Source organism: Saccopteryx bilineata, chromosome 4, assembly GCF_036850765.1.
Source record: "Saccopteryx bilineata isolate mSacBil1 chromosome 4, mSacBil1_pri_phased_curated, whole genome shotgun sequence".
In the NCBI taxonomy this organism is placed as follows: domain Eukaryota; kingdom Metazoa; phylum Chordata; class Mammalia; order Chiroptera; family Emballonuridae; genus Saccopteryx; species Saccopteryx bilineata.
Window position 1 is genome coordinate 128,886,805 of NC_089493.1, and position 18,404 is coordinate 128,905,208.

At 45.7% G+C, this 18,404-nt stretch overlaps 2 protein-coding genes across 2 annotated transcripts in view; one reads left to right on the forward strand and one right to left on the reverse strand.

Annotated features, from left to right (window-relative positions):
- BBS4 (Bardet-Biedl syndrome 4) overlaps positions 1–18,404 on the forward strand; it is a 948,798-nt gene that overhangs the window by 733,703 nt on the left and 196,691 nt on the right. The window lies entirely within an intron of this gene.
- Positions 15,261–18,404, reverse strand: part of HCN4 (hyperpolarization activated cyclic nucleotide gated potassium channel 4) — a 43,298-nt gene continuing 40,154 nt past the window's right edge. The window contains exon 8 of the mRNA XM_066278061.1: positions 15,261–18,376. Coding sequence (XP_066134158.1) covers positions 16,923–18,376 — 1,454 coding nt within the window. The 3' untranslated portion in view covers positions 15,261–16,922. The remainder of the gene's footprint in view (positions 18,377–18,404) is intronic.

Here is an 18,404-nt window from a genome sequence, read left to right on the forward strand (position 1 = left end):
CAATACAGTAAGGTCGCAGGATACAAAATTAACATACAGAAGTCAATAGCCTTTCTATATGCCAACAATGAAACAATTGAGAACGAACTCAAAAGAATAATCCCTTCACGATTGCAAAAATAAAATAAAATACTTAGGAATAAACATAACAAAGAATGTAAAGGACTTATATAATGAAAACTATAAACCATTGTTAAGAGAAATCGAAAAAGATATAATGAGATGGAAGAATATTCCTTGTTCTTGGTTAGGAAGAATAAATATAATCAAGATGGCCATATTACCCAAAGCAATATACAAATTTAATGCAATTCCCATCAAAATTCCAATGACATTTTTTAAAGAAATAGAGCAAAAAATCATCAGATTTATATGGAACTATAAAAAACCCCGAATAGCCAAAGCAATCTAAAGAAAAAGAATGAAGCTGGGGGCATTACAATACCTGACTTCAAACTATATTATAGGGCCACGGCAATCAAAACAGCATGGTATTGGCAGAAAAGTAGACACTCAGACCAATGGAACAGAATAGAAAGTCCAGAAATAAAACCACATATATATAGTCAAATAATTTTTGATAAAGGGGCCAAGAACACACAATGGAAAAAAGAAAGCCTCTTCAATAAATGGTGCTAGGAAAACTGGAATGCCACATGCAAAAGAATGAAACTAGACTACAGTTTGTCCCCCTGCACTAAAATTAACTCAAAATGGATCAAAGATCTAAACATAAGACCTGAAACAATAAAGTACATAGAAGAAAACATAGGTACTAAACTCATGGACCTGGGTTTTTTTGTTTGTTTGTTTGTTTGTTTTATAAGTTTTTTAAAAATATTTTTAAATTTATTTTATTTATTCATTTATAGAAAGGAGAGAGAGAGAGAGGAGAGAGAGAGAGAGAAGAGGGGAGGAGCTGGAAGCATCAACTCCCATATGTGCCTTGACCAGGCAAGCCCAGGGTTTCGAACCAGCGACCTCAGCATTTCCAGGTCGACACTTTATCCACTGCGCCACCACAGGTCAGGCTGGACCTGGGTTTTAAAGAGCATTTTATGAATTTGACTCCAATGGCAAGAGAAGTGAAGGCAAAAATTAATGAATGGGACTACATCAGACTAAGAAGTTTTTGCTCAGCAAGAGAAACTGATAACAAAATAAACAGAAAGCCAACTAAATGGAAAATGATATTTTCAAACAACAGCTCAGATAAGGGCCTAATATCCAAAATATACAAAGAACTCATAAAACCCAACAACAAACAAACAAACAATCCAATAAAAAAATGGGAAGAGGACATGAACAGACACTTCTCCCAGGAGGAAGTACAAATGGCCAACAGATATATGAAAAGATGCTCATCTTCTTTAGTTATTAGAGAAATGCAAATCAAAACTACAATGAGATACCACCTCACACCTGTTAGATTAGCTATTATTAACAAGACAGGTAATAGTAAATGTTGGAGAGGCTGTGGAGAAAAAGGAACCCTCATCCACTGTTGGTGGGAATGTAAAGTAGTACAACCATTATGGAAGAAAGTATGGTGGTTCCTCAAAAAACTGAAAATAGAACTACCTTATGACCCAGCAATCCCTCTACTGGGTATATACCCCAAAAACTCAGAAACATTGATATGTAAAGACACATGCAGCCCCATGTTCATTGCAGCATTGTTCACAGTGGCCAGGACATGGAAACAACCAAAAAGCCCGTCAACAGATGACTGGATAAAGAAGATGTGGCACATATACACTATGGAATACTACTCATCCATAAGAAATGATGACATCGGATCATTTATAGCAAAATGGTGGGATCTTGATAACATGATACGAAGTGAAATAAGTAAATCAGAAAAAAACAGGAACTGCATTATTCCATACGTAGGTGGGACATAAAAGTGAAACTAAGAGACATTGATAAGAGTGTGGTGGTTACGGGGGGAGGGGGGAAAGGGAGAGGGAAAGAGGGAGGGGGAGGGGCACAAAGAAAACTAGATAGAAGATGACAGAGGACAATCTGACTTTGGGTGATGGGTATGCAACATAATTGAAAGACATGATAACCTGGATTTGTTATCTTTGAATATATGTATCCTGATTTATTGATGTCGCCCCATTAAAAAAATAAAATTATTATAAAAAAAAAGAATGTTATATAAATGGGACTATACAATAAAAAAATAAATAAATAAAGCCTACTTTGATATTAGTACAGTGACTACAGTGCCCTTTTGGCTGACATCTGTATGATACATCCTTTTACATCCTTCCAACTGATTTGTGCCTCTGAATATGAAGTGTGTCTCTTGGAGATGGTTGGGTTTCATAACTAGTATTTAAAATATATTTTATATATTAAATAATATAATATTAATAAATACTATTATATTACTTTATATATTATTATATTAATACATAATAATGTATCTAATATATTTAATTATATATTATACATTTATATATTAAAACTATAATGTTGATATATAGTTTTATTATTTATATTTTATATTTATATAGAGAATTTTTAAATTCATTCTTCCAATTTCTGTCAATTAATTTGAGTGTTTAATCTATATTGTATGTAATTACTGATAAGGTAGGAAGTACATGTGCATTTTGTTGTTTTCTATATGTCTTTATTTTTGTTCCTCTATTACTCTTTTTTTTTTTTTTTTTTTTTTTAAATCATGGCTATTCCATGTTTGTTTTTTTTTAATTATTTATTTATTTATTCATTTTTAGAGAGGAGAGAGAAACAGAGAGGGAGAGAGAGACAGAGAGAGAGAAGGGGGGAGGAGCTGGAAGCATCAACTCCCATATGTGCCTTGACCAGGCAAGCCCAGGGTTTTGAACCGGTGACCTCAGCATTTCCACGTCGACACTTTATCCACTGCGCCACCACAGGTCAGGCCCCTCTATTACTCTTTTACCACCTTTTGTGTTAAGTAAACATTTTCTGGTATAACATTTTAACGCCCTTGTCAAAAATCATAAAAGAAAATTTTGGCAAGTTGAACATCATCAAAATTAGAATTGTTTACCCTTTTAAAGACCTGGTCAAGTAAATGAAAAGACAAGCCATGAATCGGGAGAAAATGTTTGCAAACTGTACATATATATCATCTAAAGGACTCCTATCCTGAGTATGGCATTTATAAGTCAATAATAAGTAAACAGATGACCCAGTTAAAACAAATGGAGAAATATCTCAACAGTCACTTTACCAAAGAACGCATGTGGACAGCCAGTAAATGCCCAAAAAGATGCACAGTAGTTTTTGCTCATTCTGGAAACGCAAATCAAAACTGAGGTTAATATGGCACGCCGTCCTGCACAGTAAAAATGAAAGGCAAACAATATCCAATGTTACAAGGATGTGCTGTAACTGGAATGCCCCCACACTTACTGGGGGGTTCAACAAAGTGTTCTAGCTTTGGAAAGTGACCTGGCAGTTAGTTTCTCACCAAGTTAAACATATATTTACCAGATGACTCACCAGTGCTGCTCCTGGGTGTATATTCAAACTACATGGAAATCCAGGGCCACATAACAACTTCAATGTGCATGTTCACAGGAGCTTTATTCCCGGTAGCCAAGAGCTGGACAAGGCCCAGCTGTTCATCAGTGAGGGAGTGAATAAACACACTGTGGCATATCCATACAAAGATACACAAAACAACATGGATAGATCTTAAAGCTTTAGACTAATCAAAAGAAATAAGACACTAGAGATGGCATTCTGTACGATTTCATTTATATAAAACTCTAGAAAAGGCCAAACGTCAGGGACAGAAAGTAAATTAGCAGGGTGAGGAGTGGGAGGGGACCAACTGCAAAGGGACAGAAGAGACGGCAGGCGCGGGGGAGATGTTCTGCGTCTTCATTGTGGAGGTGGTTGCAGGACTGTGTAAGTCTGTCAAAACTCATTGAACTTGTATGCTGAAAGTGGGAGCATTTTGTTAAATATACATTATAGCTTGGTAAAGAAAATAGGTACGATTAGCAAGTAACAACAAAAATACAAGATACTAAGAACAAATCTAGCAAAGTGTACAAACTTCCATGAAGAAAACTATAAAACTATATGAAAGATTTGGCAGAGATGGTCAATGCCCAGCAGATATCCCATACACTGCCCCACAGTGGGAGCCTCCTTCGCAGTTAGTCATATTGCAGCCAAGTCACATTGACCACAACCAGTCATTTCTCCCAGGTGTCTATTCTCCTCCCACAGTGATCCTGGAGACCAGGGTGGGTCCAAGTTGATCTCAGGGCTCTGACTGTACCTGAGCTGTAGTAAAGCTTTGTTGTGTTAAATCATTGAAACTTTGGGCTTCTTCTGTTGGGCAGCTAGGGCAGATGACCTCAACTAATACAAAGGACATTAAGGAGGACTCAGATACAGGAAGAATTGTACCCTTTTCATCAACAGGAGTACAGTTTTAATAATAACGTGTATGTAATTTCAGATCAGAAGTCTCACGAGTTCTTCATGCATCTTAACAAACTGATTATACAATGTACGTGGCAGCATGAAGACTAGAACAGTCAGGATATTTTTTTTTTAGATTTTATTTATTCATTTTTATTAGAGAGAGAGGGGAGAGAGAGAGAGAGGGATAGATAGAGAGAGAACAGGGGGAGAAGCAGGAAGCATCAACTCCCATATGTGCCTTGACCAGGCAAGCCCAGGGTTTTGAACCGGCGACCTCAGCATTCCAGGCCGACGCTTTATCCACTGCGCCACCACAGGTCAGGCCAGTCAGGATATTTTTTAGGAAGATGGCAGGGGACTTGCTCGGCTAGAAAGCTGCATACTTTCTTTAGTAACTGACACAATACAGTGCTTGAACAAAGGTGGACAAGCTAATGGTACCAGATAGAGAGCACCAACATTGGCCCAGATCTGATACATAAATGACACTGTAAATTAGTAGAAACAATTGGTCATCCATATGGAACTGAACTATGCCCTGACACCATATCCCAAGTCAAGGTCAGGTTAACGGCTTAAATATGAAGAAAATAACACATCACATTTTTAGAAATTAATATAGAAGAATATCTTTATAACACTGGAGTAAGATGGGTTTTCCCTTAATCAGCAAAAAAAGGCACTAAGAAGCACTAGACATTTTTTAAAATATTGCTAAGCTTGACCTCATTAAAATGTTAAAAATTCTGTTCATCAAAGAACACCAAAATAAAAGTGAAATACAAGCCCCAAATGAAGAGATATTTGATGTGTGTGTGTATAAAATACCTGTGAATCAATAAAAGGGAACAATAGGAAATTGGGGAAAAAATGCATGAAAAATATATTGCTCAAGAGAGGACAAACCAAATAGCAAATGAATATACAAAAAAGAAAATTCAGCCTTACTAGTAATTAGGAATTTTTACATTACGATACAATTAGATATCACTAAATTGAGAAAAATAAGAAAATCTGATGATACAAATTGTTAGCAAGAATGTGGAGCAAATGACTCTCAGACAGTGCAAGTGGGTGTGTAAATAGTTAGGACAGCTTAAAACAGGGGGGTGTTATTTTGAAAAGTGAACACTAGTTTACCCACGACTCAGTTATTCCCTCCTGTGTGCAGAGTCCAGACCCTTTCACACGTGTTCTCAGGAGCCACAGACAACGTTCGCATAGCAGTGTTTGTAACAGGGAGAGCCAAACTGACCAAAATACCTATCTCCAGAGGTACGCGTATGTCAATGGTGGCACATTTGTGTACTGAACACTAAATGAACTAACTATGCTCCATGCTGCAACAGGCTCTCAAAATTACAATATTAAATGGATAAAGCAAACTAAATACATAACAGTATGATCTCACTCACATAAAGTTCAACATTTCACAAATACATACAGTGGCATTTGAAGGTGGAGGGGTACGACCACCTCTGGTACCGGTGATGAAAAGATGCATAAAATTTGTAAAGAAACTTAAACACTAATAAAATGGACTAAAAATAGTTTCCTTTTTATATCACCATGCATTAGCAATTTTGAACAATATTATTGATAAAATTATCCTCCCAACAGAGGCAACTACTCCCAATCCCCACTTTGGTATGCAACTGAACACGTTGTTTAGAGACATTTTATTTCAGCAGTAAAAGCATCAGGAAAAGTAAGGAAATGATAGAACTAAAGTTCAGATGAGAAAAATTTTGGTCAAGATGGCGGAGTAGTTGGATGCTGTGTCTGCTTCCTCCCATGACCACACCAAAATTACAGCTAAATTACAGAACAACAACCTGTAGATCCACCTGAGACCTAGCTGAACAGAAGTCCTATAACTAAGGATATAAAGAAGGAGCCACTTCAAGGCTGGTAGGATGGACTGAGATGCAAAACAGGCTGGCCCAACACCCATGTGTGGCGATTGAGAATTGGGAGGGACATCTCAACTGCAGCCCCCCACCCTACCCCACCTTGAGGACCAAGGGGTCCTGGCCCCACACCAGGCTCTCCAGTCTGGAGCACATGTACTAAGAAGAGGAGCCTATAAAATATTTACCTGTGAAAATCAGCAGAGATTCCATGCACATGGATGAGGTGGAAGGCTGTTGGAAACTCAAGCATCCTCTTAAAGGGCCCATGCACAGGCTTACTCGCAGGCTCTCACCCTGGGCTCCAGCACAGGAAGAGTAGTGTTCAGGGAGTGCCAGAGACATACCAGGAGAAGCAGAGTTGTGTAGCTGCAAGGCAGGACTGGAGGGACAGCCACCATTGTCCCTGTGGTGAGCTCTCCACTCCCACAATCAAATCTGAATCTGCATTAGCCTGGTAAACTATACTTGTGCCACCCAGACAACTCCCTAACACCCTGCCCCACCCAAACCACACACCACCAAGGCTCTTTTAGCAGCAGGCACAAAACCTCGGCCCACAGTGAAGTCTTTCTTTAAAAAAAAACCAAAACAACAACACTCAAAGATCTGTAGGTCCCAGACAGGCAGTGGTCAGCCTCTGAGTGCCCTGGGACTTCTGCTGAGCAGTCTCAGGCTCAGCACTGATGCCCAGTCTGAATCTGATGAAGGCCACTTGCACCACCCTGGTAACTCCAAGAACCTGTCTCACCCAATTCTCTGACCACTCAAAACTCAGCAGCTGAGCTTCAGGCAGCAGCTGGCCTCAAAGTGCCTTGAGCATTTTGCTGCCCTGCCCTAGGCCCAGTACTGGGGGAAACTGGCCTTGGTTCACAGTGTGGCCACTACCACATGCATCCAGGTTGAGCATAGGCAGCTACCAACTACAGATTGTTTGTAGTTCCTAACAGAGCCCAGGATGGTCACAGGCAGCAACTGACATTGGCCTGCACCAGAGACCTTACCAAGAGGCCCCAGAACCAACACACCCAGTGACCACAACAGCATGCCCAAAGGGTGGTCCCAGCAGGCACCAGAGCCCACTGGGGTAAACCCTTCTCTGTTTGTGTGGGTTGGACCCCACACAGCAGCTCTTATGCTGTGGTCATGTCACAGCCAAGCCTCACAGACAGTCAGCCCCACCCACTGACGTGCCAACAGCAATCAAGGCTCAACTATGACAAGAGGGCACACACGACCCACACAGGGGCCACTCTGGAGCACCCAGCTCACGTGATCAAAGAGACTGAGCCCCTGGGCCCCACAAGACACTGACTACATAAGGCCAGCCTGCTAAGATTGGGAAACATAGCAGATCTACTTAACACATAGGAACAGGCACAGAAAGGTATCTAAAATGGGGAGACAAAGAAACATGTCCCAAATAAAAGAACAAAAGAAACCTCCAGGAAAAGGAACTAATTGTAACTGAGACAAGCAATCCACTAGATACAGAGTTCAAAACACTGGTTATAAATATGCTCAAAGAACTTAGTTTGAACCTCAGGAAAGAAATAGTAAGCATAAAGAAAAAAAGGACATAGAAACCATAAAAAGGAACCAGTCGGAAATCAGAAATAAAGAACACAATAACAGAAATAATGGGATTAACAGAAGATTATTAAAAAAATCTGACTTTACACCTAATAGAACTGGAAAAAGAACAATAACCAAAGCCCAAAGTAGAAATAAACAAAACAAAGTCTAAAAAACAATACAAAAGATGAATGAACCCAAGAGCTGGTTCTTTGAAAAGATAAACAAAATCGATAAACCTTTATCCAAACTTACCAAGAAAAAGAGAGAGAGAACTCAAGTAAATAAAATAAAAAACTAAAGAGGAAAAGTGACAACTGACAGCACAGAAACACAAAGGATTATAAAAAAAAATACTACATACAAGCATTGCCAACAAATTGGACAATCTGGAAGAAATGGGTAAATTCCTAGAAACATAAATCTTCTAAGACTAAATAAAGAAGAAACAGAAAATCTAATAGTTCAATTACTATCAACAATGTCTAATCAGTACTCAAAAAAACCCAAAAGTCCTGGACCAAGTGACTTCACAGGTGAATTTTACCAAACAATCAAAGAAGAATTAACATCTACCTTTCTTAAACTATTGTATTCCAAAAAATTCAAGAGAAGGAAGAGCTCCCAAACTAATTTTACAAGGCCAACATTACCCTATCCAAAATCAAGCAAAACATTAAAGAAAAAGAAAATTATAGCCCAATATCCTGATGAACCATAGATGCCAATGGTATTTTTCACATATCTTGAACAAATAATCCTAATATTTATATGGAACCACAAAAGATTCTGAATTGCCATAGTAATAATCTTGAGAAAGAAGAACAAAGTTGGAAGTATCACATCACCTGATAGCAGATTATATTATAAAGCTATCATAATCAAAACAGCATGGTATTGTCATAAAAATAGACATATTGCTCAATGGGCCAGAATACAGAGATCAGAAATAAACCCATGTCTATATGATCAATTAATATTTGACAGAGAAGGCAGGAACATTCAATGAGATAAAAACATTCTATTCAATACATGATGTTGGAAAAACTGGATAGATACATGCAAAAAATGAAACTAGACCAACTTACATTATACACAAGAATAAACTATAAATGTATTAAAGATTTAAATGTAAGACTTGAAACCATAAAACTCCTAAAAGAAAACTTAGGCAGTAATCTCTTTGACATTGCTTTTAGTAAAATTTTTTTCTGATATATCTCCTCAGGCAAGGGAAACAAAAGAAAAATTAAATAAATGGAACTACTTCAATTGAAAGAGTTTTTGCACAGCAAAGGGAATCATCAACAAAGCAAAAAAACCAATCCACTGAATTGAAGAAGATATTCACCAATGATACATCTGATAATGGGTTAATACCCAAAATTTATAAAGAACTCATACAATTTAGCACCCCCTGAAATACAAAACAATCCAATTAAAGAATAGGCAGAGGACCTAAGTAGACACTTTTTCAAAGAGTACATACAGATGGCAAATAGATATAAGAAAAGATGCTCAAATTCACTAACTTCACACTTGTAAGAATGTCTATTACCATTAAATCAACAAACAAGAGGCTTTGGTGAGAACAAGGAGAAAGGGAAACCTCGTGCACTGTTGATGGGACTCAAATTGGTGCATCCACTGTGGAAACCAGTATGGAGGGTCCTCAAAAAATTAAAAATGAACACAGCAATTCCACTTCTGGGTATTTATCTGAAGAAATCCCAAACACAAACACTAATTTGAAAAAATATGTGCATTCTTATGTTCATTGAAACGTCATTTGCAATATCCAAGACACAGAAGCAACCCAAGTGCCCATCCATAGATGAGTGGATAAAACTGTGGTGCACATAGACAATGAAGCATCGCTCGGCCGTAAGAAGAACGAAATCATACGTTTGTGACAACACAGACAGACCTAGAGAGAGTATTATGCTAAGTGAAATAAGTCACACAAACTAAGACAAATACCATATGATTTCACTTATATGTGAGATCTAAAGAACAAGATAAACTAACAAATAAAACAGACTCATAGAGACAGAGAACAAAGAGATGGTCATCAGATGGGAGGGATGTGGTAGGCTGAGTAAAATGGTAGAGAGATTAAGAGTTACAAATGATGGTACAGAACAGTCACCAGGATAGGAGGTGCAGCATAGGGACAGTCACGAACACTGTAATAACTATGTGTGCATGACTGGACAGATCACTTCGTAAATTACATAAATGTTTAACCATTATGCTGTACGCCTGAAACTAGTATAATACTGAATGTCAACTTCAACTCTCACTTAAAAATAAAAATAAAGTTTAGATGAGCGGCTTTCCTTTGAGAGAGGGAAAGTGGTATGTCAGAGGACCAGCACAAATGTTTCAAGGTGTTCCTCATGTTCTGTCTTTTTAAACTGAGATATTGGTCCATGGTTGTTTATCATATTTTAATATGTATGTACAGAGGGCCCACCACTTTTGATGGTTTGACTAGCGATTTTTCAACTTTACAACGGTGCAAAAGTGGCACATGTTCAGTGGAAATCACACTTCAGATTCTGAATTTGATGTTTTCCCAGGCCAGGGATGGGCAGCACAACAGTGCCCTTGGTGCCAGGAGCCGGGCGGCGACTGGAAGTGCTCTGAGCCCTTTGAGGAAAGCAAGGCTAAGCTACCACGTTGGGTAGGTTAGGTGGATTAAATATATTTTCCGCTTAACAATATTATCCATTTACAACAGGTTTATCAGAATGTAACTCCACTGCAAATTAAGGACCATTCTGTATTTATTATGTGTTTATTTGTATTTTCTTCTGTGTATACAAAAATACTCCACCCTTGAGAGAAAAAAATGGAAGGAGCCAAGTCAGCAAGGGGTTGGCTGGTGGCACCCAGCCCCTGGGAGGAGGGCTGCCTGTGTGCCTGGGACGGAGCCCCCCAGGGTCGGGGTCGGGGAGCATGTGCTCTGCAGGGATTGCAAACTGCAGACTCAAGAAAAAATAAAGGGGTAGCGGCCGCAGGTACCCTGGCTGCAGTGGGGCTTGGACTGAGGGGAAAGCCAGGAGGCCTTCTCCCTCAGGCCAGGGAAGCCATGGGCATGGGTGCAGTTTCCAGAAAGCATGTGCGCAGTGAGAAGCGCACCAAGGTCAGGGGCCCAGGAGCACTGGCTCTCTGGGGAAAAGAAGAGAGAGAGAACCCTTCCAGCCGAGGCTGAACAGATAGGAGGCGGTGGGAACGAGGGAGTCCCGAGCACTGGAGGGTGAGGGGGCCTGGCTAGCAGGGTCACACACTGCTGGGGGGGCACCAGGACCAGAAGGCCATGGGTCACTGCCGCGGACCAGCGCGGCTCCAAATAACTGTGCGGAATTAAGGAAACACACTTTGTCAAAACAAAACCGATGAGACTGGGAGGACTCCTCAAACTGCCTGGCAGTATCTGAGTGCCTCATAGAGTTCCCTTCATTATATAGACATATGCAAATCAAGGACCCTGATACAAAGTTGCACATCAAAGGCTAAGACAGGAAGGAACTCTCCCAAGGCAAAAACAGGATACATTAGTGAAATCTACAAACATCTGAAACAAACAGTCAGAGGAAGGGCATGTATATTACTTCCAGCAACCCAAGGAAGCAAGTGGAGTGGGTGCAAATACTCAGCATCAAAGCCAAATATGGAGATGGAGGGGGGAGAACTTAGCTTTTTGCTAAGCCTCAAATCTATAATGGCTTTTTGCCATTAATGGTCCACAACAGGTGACCTGTCGAGAGCCCTTTCATGGAGAGGACACGGCGCCAGCATTCAGGAAGGACAGTGATTCAGGAGAGAAATGAGGTCAGCAGTAGGGACAGCACTCACAAGTTTGGCTGCAAAGATGAGGAGCAGCTGCTGGGAAGAGACACGAAGTCAAGAGAGGTGTTTTCTTAAAACTTTGGAAATCCTCTCTTACAATCCCTGCTCTGGTCCAGCCCCTCTAAGGCAGAAGGAAGGTGCCTCAGACCTCTGCACCCTGTGAGCAGCTCAGCCTGGCAGGTGTCTGCTGCCAGAAGCCTGGGGTGCAGGGACATGGGGACCAGATCTGTCTGCGGTAGGAGGACCTCTGTCACCACCGGGCTCAGAACTGCCGCTAGAGGTGATGGTGAAAGATAAAGAGGAAGCAAACTGACATTTGGTGGCTTCTATTCTCGTTTTTAAATTCTCTACAGATAACACACCCTTTCTTGCCTGCATGAGATAGACTGCTCCTGCCACCCAGCCCTGCTGCCGCCAGCAGGGAGGCACGGAGTTAGTCTCCAACCTGGGTGTCCGTCCCAGCTCCTCCGCACTCCAGCTCACTGGTCTGGGGCAGGTCCCTTACCCTCTCTGAGTTGCAGTGCCCTTTGGCTCACTGGATTCCAGGCTAATTCTTGCCGCATCAGGGTTATTGTGAATGAGGATGGAGGGAGAGCAGGGCACACAGTGGGCAGTCACTTGGTGTCCTTTTGGAGTCAGGGCACAGAGAAGACGGTGACTGCTGTCTCCTTGCCCCCACCCCAGAAACGTGGCTCTGTGCAGGTGCCTGTGGTGGGCCTAGCAGGGTGGACAGGGTGGCGGGTGGGGGTGAGTGTCCTGGGGCACCAGCCCAGATCCATTCCTCAGGCTTGGCTGGGCCTGCAGCAATGCCTCCCACCCTGTACTCAGCACAGCTGGTGTGTCTGTAAAGGGCAGATCCCCAAAGGCCCAGTCTATACCCAGCCCCTGTCCTCCCCACAGGTCCTCAGGAATCACCACTGCACTACTGCCTGGGCAGCAGGGGGCAGTTGTCACGGGGATGCTGGACCTGCAGAGCTGGAGCTGCCTCCTTAGCAACAGGACTCCCAGGTCAGTTACCATGGAAACAGCATCCACACAGCCATCAGTGACAAGGACTGGCTTCCCTGCCCTTTCTGAGGACTTCCCCTCTGGCATGCAGGGAAGGGGACACGGCATTCCTTGTGCCATAGGAGCCCCGGGTACTTGGCTTTTCCAGTCACTGCCTCTCTCCTCATCAAGACGCCAGGGTCTGCAGGGACCTTGTGCCACCAGAGGTGGCAGAGGCTGCAGTCTGAGGGCTTCACAAAGAGTCTACCAGGCCTAGCATCACCCCCCACCACCATCCTTACGGTGAGGAGTGGGTGGGTGCCATGCCTCCTAGCAAGGCCCTGAGTCCTGAGCCTGCCCTCAGGTTCCCCAGCCCACTCAGGAGCCCATAGCTGTGGCTCATCCTTGGCCTCTTTAAAAAGCAACCCTCTGTCCTAGTCATAAAACCCCAGCTTGGTCACCTTTTGTCCCCTTGTCCCCCTCCAGCTTCTAGGGCCCATCTGACCAGGCTAAGATGGCACTTCACAGCTCAGTACCCAGCTGGAGCTCCTGTGCGTCTTGCTACCCTCCTCCGTCAGAGTTCATAGCGGAGTCCCATGGACTCTGGAGAGCCAGCACTCAGGCTAGGAAGGGGCCGAGTCAGGGCCTCCCACCTACACTGAAAAGAGAACACGAACTCTGTCCCAACCTCCTCCTTACTATCACCGGTCCACTCACAGTGTCCACAGTGCTCTGGGGACTGGTCCGCTGCCCCCGCCCCACAGCCTTGCTCCTGAGCCACCATTATCCCCCATTACCTCACTCCCCTCCACCAGTCCCTGGCCCCTAAAAGAAGGCAGCATCTACTGGAACTCTTTTATTTAATTAAAATATACAACACGGCATGTTTACCGTTTTCTGTTTTAAAAGTGAAAGATTTGCCTGACCAGGCGGTGGCGCAGTGGATAGAGCATCAGACTGGGATGCAGAGGACCCAGGTTTGAGACCCCGAGGTCGCCAGCTTGAGCGCGGGCTCATCTGGTTTGAGCAAAAAGCCCACCAGCTTGAACCCAAAGTCGCTGGCTCCAGCAAGGAGTTACTCAGTCTGGTGAAGGCCCGCGGTCAAGGCACATATGAGAAAGCAATCAATGAACAACTAAGGCGTCACAATGTGCAATGAGAAAGAAACTAATGATTGATGCTTCTCATCTCTCCGTTCCTGTCTGTTCCTGTCTATCCCTCTGACTCTGTCTCTGTAAAAAAAAAAAAAAAGTGAAAGATTTGAAAATTGCTTGTGGGGGACTGGGGGCTAGGTGGTCTTACTCTCTGGCCAGGCCCATGGGTTTCCCCCATCTCCAGGACGGCTGGGCTGAGTCAGGTCAGAGCTTTTATAAAATGCATGTGCGTGTGTGTGCACAGGGTAGTGAGACCAGGCCCTGATAGCTGAGGGGGGGAGGGTATTCTCAGTCCTCATGCCACTGACCCCTCCACCCCCACTCCTGTTGCATTCCTGCCCTTCCTCCACTGCCTCCAGGACTAGAGTGTGGGTTTAGGTGAAGTAAACCTTCCTTGGTGGCCAGGGCTGTGTGTGTGAGGCTTCCGTTTAAATTCTTCCAGCTCTGAGAACTCCCTGGGCCTGAGGGGCTTCCCCTGCCCATTAAAGACCAAGGCCAGGCAGCTCCTCATCTCTCCCCAAGCCCCTGGGCAGTGCTGCATCCTCCTTTAGACTCCCGGCTGCATGTCTCTCCCTAAGACCCCAGGGTCCTCACCCCTTTCTCTCCTGGATGACTCTCTTCCACTAGCTGTGGCCCATCACTGGAGAAATTGGCCTCTCCCACATCCCAGAACAAAGCCTGATCTTTCCAATTTTCTGGCTTGAAGCATGGAAGAGAGCCCTGGGTGGACCAGGTGGAATTGGCCCTCCTCATTATTCAGGTCTTGGTGGCCACACTGCTCTCCCCTCCCCCCTATAGGCAGGGCAGACCGCCGGCCTTGACTCCCACAGGATCTGGTTGGGAGAAAGATTATGCCTAAGGAGCTGCTATACTTTGAGCTGCTTTCACACTGACTCCCTCTAGACCCGTTTCTGGCTCCTTGTCACCTGCAGAACCAGGACCAATCCCTTAGCCTGTCACCCAAAGCCTTCCCTCTGACCACCTGGCTTTGGGATCTCTTCCCAAAGCCTCCAGCTCCACAATCCACATCTACCTTCATCCTGTCCCTCCTAAGTGAGCCAGCCCCCCCTTCCTACTTCCTCCCTTCCCTCCATCTCACTTCCCACACCTCAGGCCTGGCTCAAACTGACAACCGCCACACAGATTGCTTACGCCCTTCCAGAACCCTGCCACCCAGAGGCGGATTAAGGTCAGTTGAGGCCTCAGGGGCAGAAGAAAATATTGAGCCCCTTAAAAAAGAGACAGGGAAAATAAAAATACATGTTAACCATATTTTTTAATAAATAAAAAATATTATGTACTATTAATGTTAAAATTGCACATATGAAACCAAACTTGGTGTCATTAGAAAAAAGTGTCAAGTTGGGGTTTTGCGGGGCCCTTCAGAAGTCGGGGCCCAGGACGCATGTCCAGTCCACCTGCGTTAAATCGACCTCTGCTGCCACCTCCTATGTCCTGGGAGCCTCAGTGCTGAAGCCTTCAGCCAAAGCTCTTTGGACTCTCGCCATAGCTTGCTGGAGCAGTGGGCTGGGTGTGTGAAGCAAGACGGAAGAAACAGGACTTACTAAGCTCCTGCTGTGGTATGTGCCAGTGCTAGGCACTGGGCTGGGCATTTCACATACACTGCTTTTCTCATCTGGTCCTCACATGTCTCTGTGAGGCAGCACCGTGATTATTTCCATTCTATACATGAGGCAACAGACTAAAAGTCAGGTGACCTGCCGAGATCACACAGGGCTGGGACTTGAACCAGGTCAGGTTGCCTCTGGCACTGGCCCTTCCCCTCCGAGTCTGGCAACACAGTTCTGAACAGAAAGAACCCAGGTCATGGCCTCGGGCAGCCATGTATTTGAATCTTGGGTTGGTCCCAACTCTGCCTCTTCTAGTTACAAGATTCCCTGAAAATTATCCAGCACTCAATTTCCTCGTCTGTGAAACAGAGAATTAAAGTGTGCATCTCACAGTCTTTGGGAAGCTGAAGGAGCTGGTGTGTGTAAAGTGCTGGACCAGCGCTCAGCACAGGGCACACTCAACATGGGCCCCCCACCCCACTGCACAGACGAGGGAGTGGGGAGCGGGGTGATGGGATGTGCCTGAGGACCCAAAGCAGAGGTCCAGCCGAGAGTCCTCTGCTTCTGTGTGGTGAGAGGTCGGGCCAGGACTGGATATGAGACCAGAGATGGGGAGAGAGGGGGTCTGCTGACAGGGCCTGGGGTCCTCTTCCCTGAGGACTGGAAAGAAGACTTCCCCCAGACCCTGCGGTACCCAGCCTGCGGGCCACATTGGGCTGCTGGATATAAGGTGACCTGGGTGTCTGGGCAACATGGAGTGATACTAGATGGCACGCACGTGTGTGCACATGTGAGTGGCTATCTACATGACTCTACAGGGTGCTACATAGCTTATACATATACACATCTTACATACATATACATATACATATACATATACATATCTTGCTAAGTTTGCAGTATAAAAAAAAACACAAGGTTCTCAGGACCCTGGCCCTATTTTGTTCCAAGGACTCAGGTGACTGAGGATCCCAGGAATACATCCAAAGGCGGCCCATTTCCCAGGGAACAAGACAACACCAGCAGAGAGATGCACCAAGTTCACAGCTAAGGGCCTGCTGGTGGCTGGTGCCCTAAAACGAGGACAGCAATAGTTCTGCTCTAAGAACCCCACACATTGGCAACCCCACTCCTGCCAAGCCCAACGACCCCCCCTCCCGTTCCCAGCCTTTTTCTGGCTTTTGCATTTGGGCCTTGCCTGCCTCCTCCCCTCTCTCCCTTAGTGCTATTAAAATAGTCTATAAAAGCAAGTGACCAAAAATCTATAGCTCTAAGAATATCTGGTTATTTTCTGCTCTTTTGTTTTTCTGGTGTGAGTTGTTTTTTAAATGATAATTATTGTTCTGGGTATATCCTAAATCACAGTTAAACCTGAAGGAAGAAAGAAGGAAAGAAAAAAGAGAGGGAAGAGAGGGAGGGGCCCCAGCTTATAGATTAGATGGCAGTTTGGATCGCATTGGCTCAGGCCTGGTCCCAGGTTCCCTCTGGAGAGCAGCAGTCAGAGAGGGACCCCCAGAAGAGGCAGCTCTTGCCCCAAACAAAGAAAGAGGAGGTGGCAAAGACCCTGAGGAAGTCTTCCGAGGCAGAGTGACGTGCTGGCCGGGAGTGGTGGCACCACAGGGCCTCCCAGGGGGACCGAGGCCCCCGCTGCCCCCGCTGCAACCCCCAGCTCTGGGGAAGATTGGGAAGGCAGCCACAGACTCCCCAGAGGAGTGCGGGGAGGCCCTGCGGAGAGTCTGTGCCCCGTCCTGGGGTAGGGCTGGCTGAGAGGCCGAGATGAGCTTGAGGTCCTGGGTGAGGCGACCTGGGGTGAGGGGTGGCGTGCCTCGGCGCTGGGGAACCTGGGGTGGTGGGGGGCTGGATATAGATGGCAGAAGCAAGGAACCATGAGAGCCAGAAGCCCAGGGTGGGGCACTTGGGAAAGTTCTTGGGGGGCCTGGGCTGTGGCCAGGGGAGCTGAGACCCCCTCGAGGGGTAAAGGCTACAGGAGAAGCACCCCCAGAGGCCTCTGCCACTGATGGCCGCTCAGGCTGCCGTGGAGGTGTCTCCAGTGTGCTTGGTGGCCCAGGAGCCAGACCTGGGGACAGCTCCCCAGGAGGCTGGCCAAGCTGCCCTGGGCTGGACTCCGGGGACCTGGAGGAGGGTGGGGGCGGCAGGAAGTGCTCCAGGAGTCCCAGGCCGCCCTGGGCCCCGGGCAGTGGGGACAGTGGCTGGTTGGCCTGTGGCGAGTGAACACCCGGCTGCAGTGGGGTGAGCAGGGGTGAGTCGGAGGAGGACAGGGACCCGCCCAGCGTTTTGTGGAAGTGGCCGAATCCGGTGGCGGCAGCCGTGCCCGCGGATGGAGTGGGAACTGGAGAGGAGCCACCCCCAAGCCCGGGCTGGGGGGATGAGATGCAGGACGGGAGGAGGGGGCTCAGTCCGGCCGGCGCGGAGAACCCAGCCAGCTGCTGGATGTGGAAGGAGGAGGAAGACGGCGTGTCCAGCTGGGACGGGCTGCTGGTGGGTGAGGCGGAACCCAGAGCGGAAGGGATCAGAGACTGCAGCCGCTTCAGGTGCCGCGGCGTGTGTCCGGCGCCGAGGCCAAGCGTGGGGCCCGGGGATGGGCGGAAGATGGCTGCGGGCAGGCGCGGGTGGTGGGTGAGGGCGATGGCCACGGAGGTAGTGGCGGCGGCGGCCTGCAGCGGCGCCTGGATGAGCGGGGTCCAGATGACCGGCGTGGGTGCTGGCGTGGCAGCGGCAGCGGCTTGGGCGCGGTGCGCGCAGTGCGCCATCTCGCGGTCATGCTGCACGATCTGCTGGATGATCTCGTTCTCCTGGTAGTTGAACACACCTGAGTTGAGGTCATGCTGGACTTTGTGCAGGAGGATGGAGTTCTTCTTGCCTGGGCCACATAAGGACAGCAGGGGGCT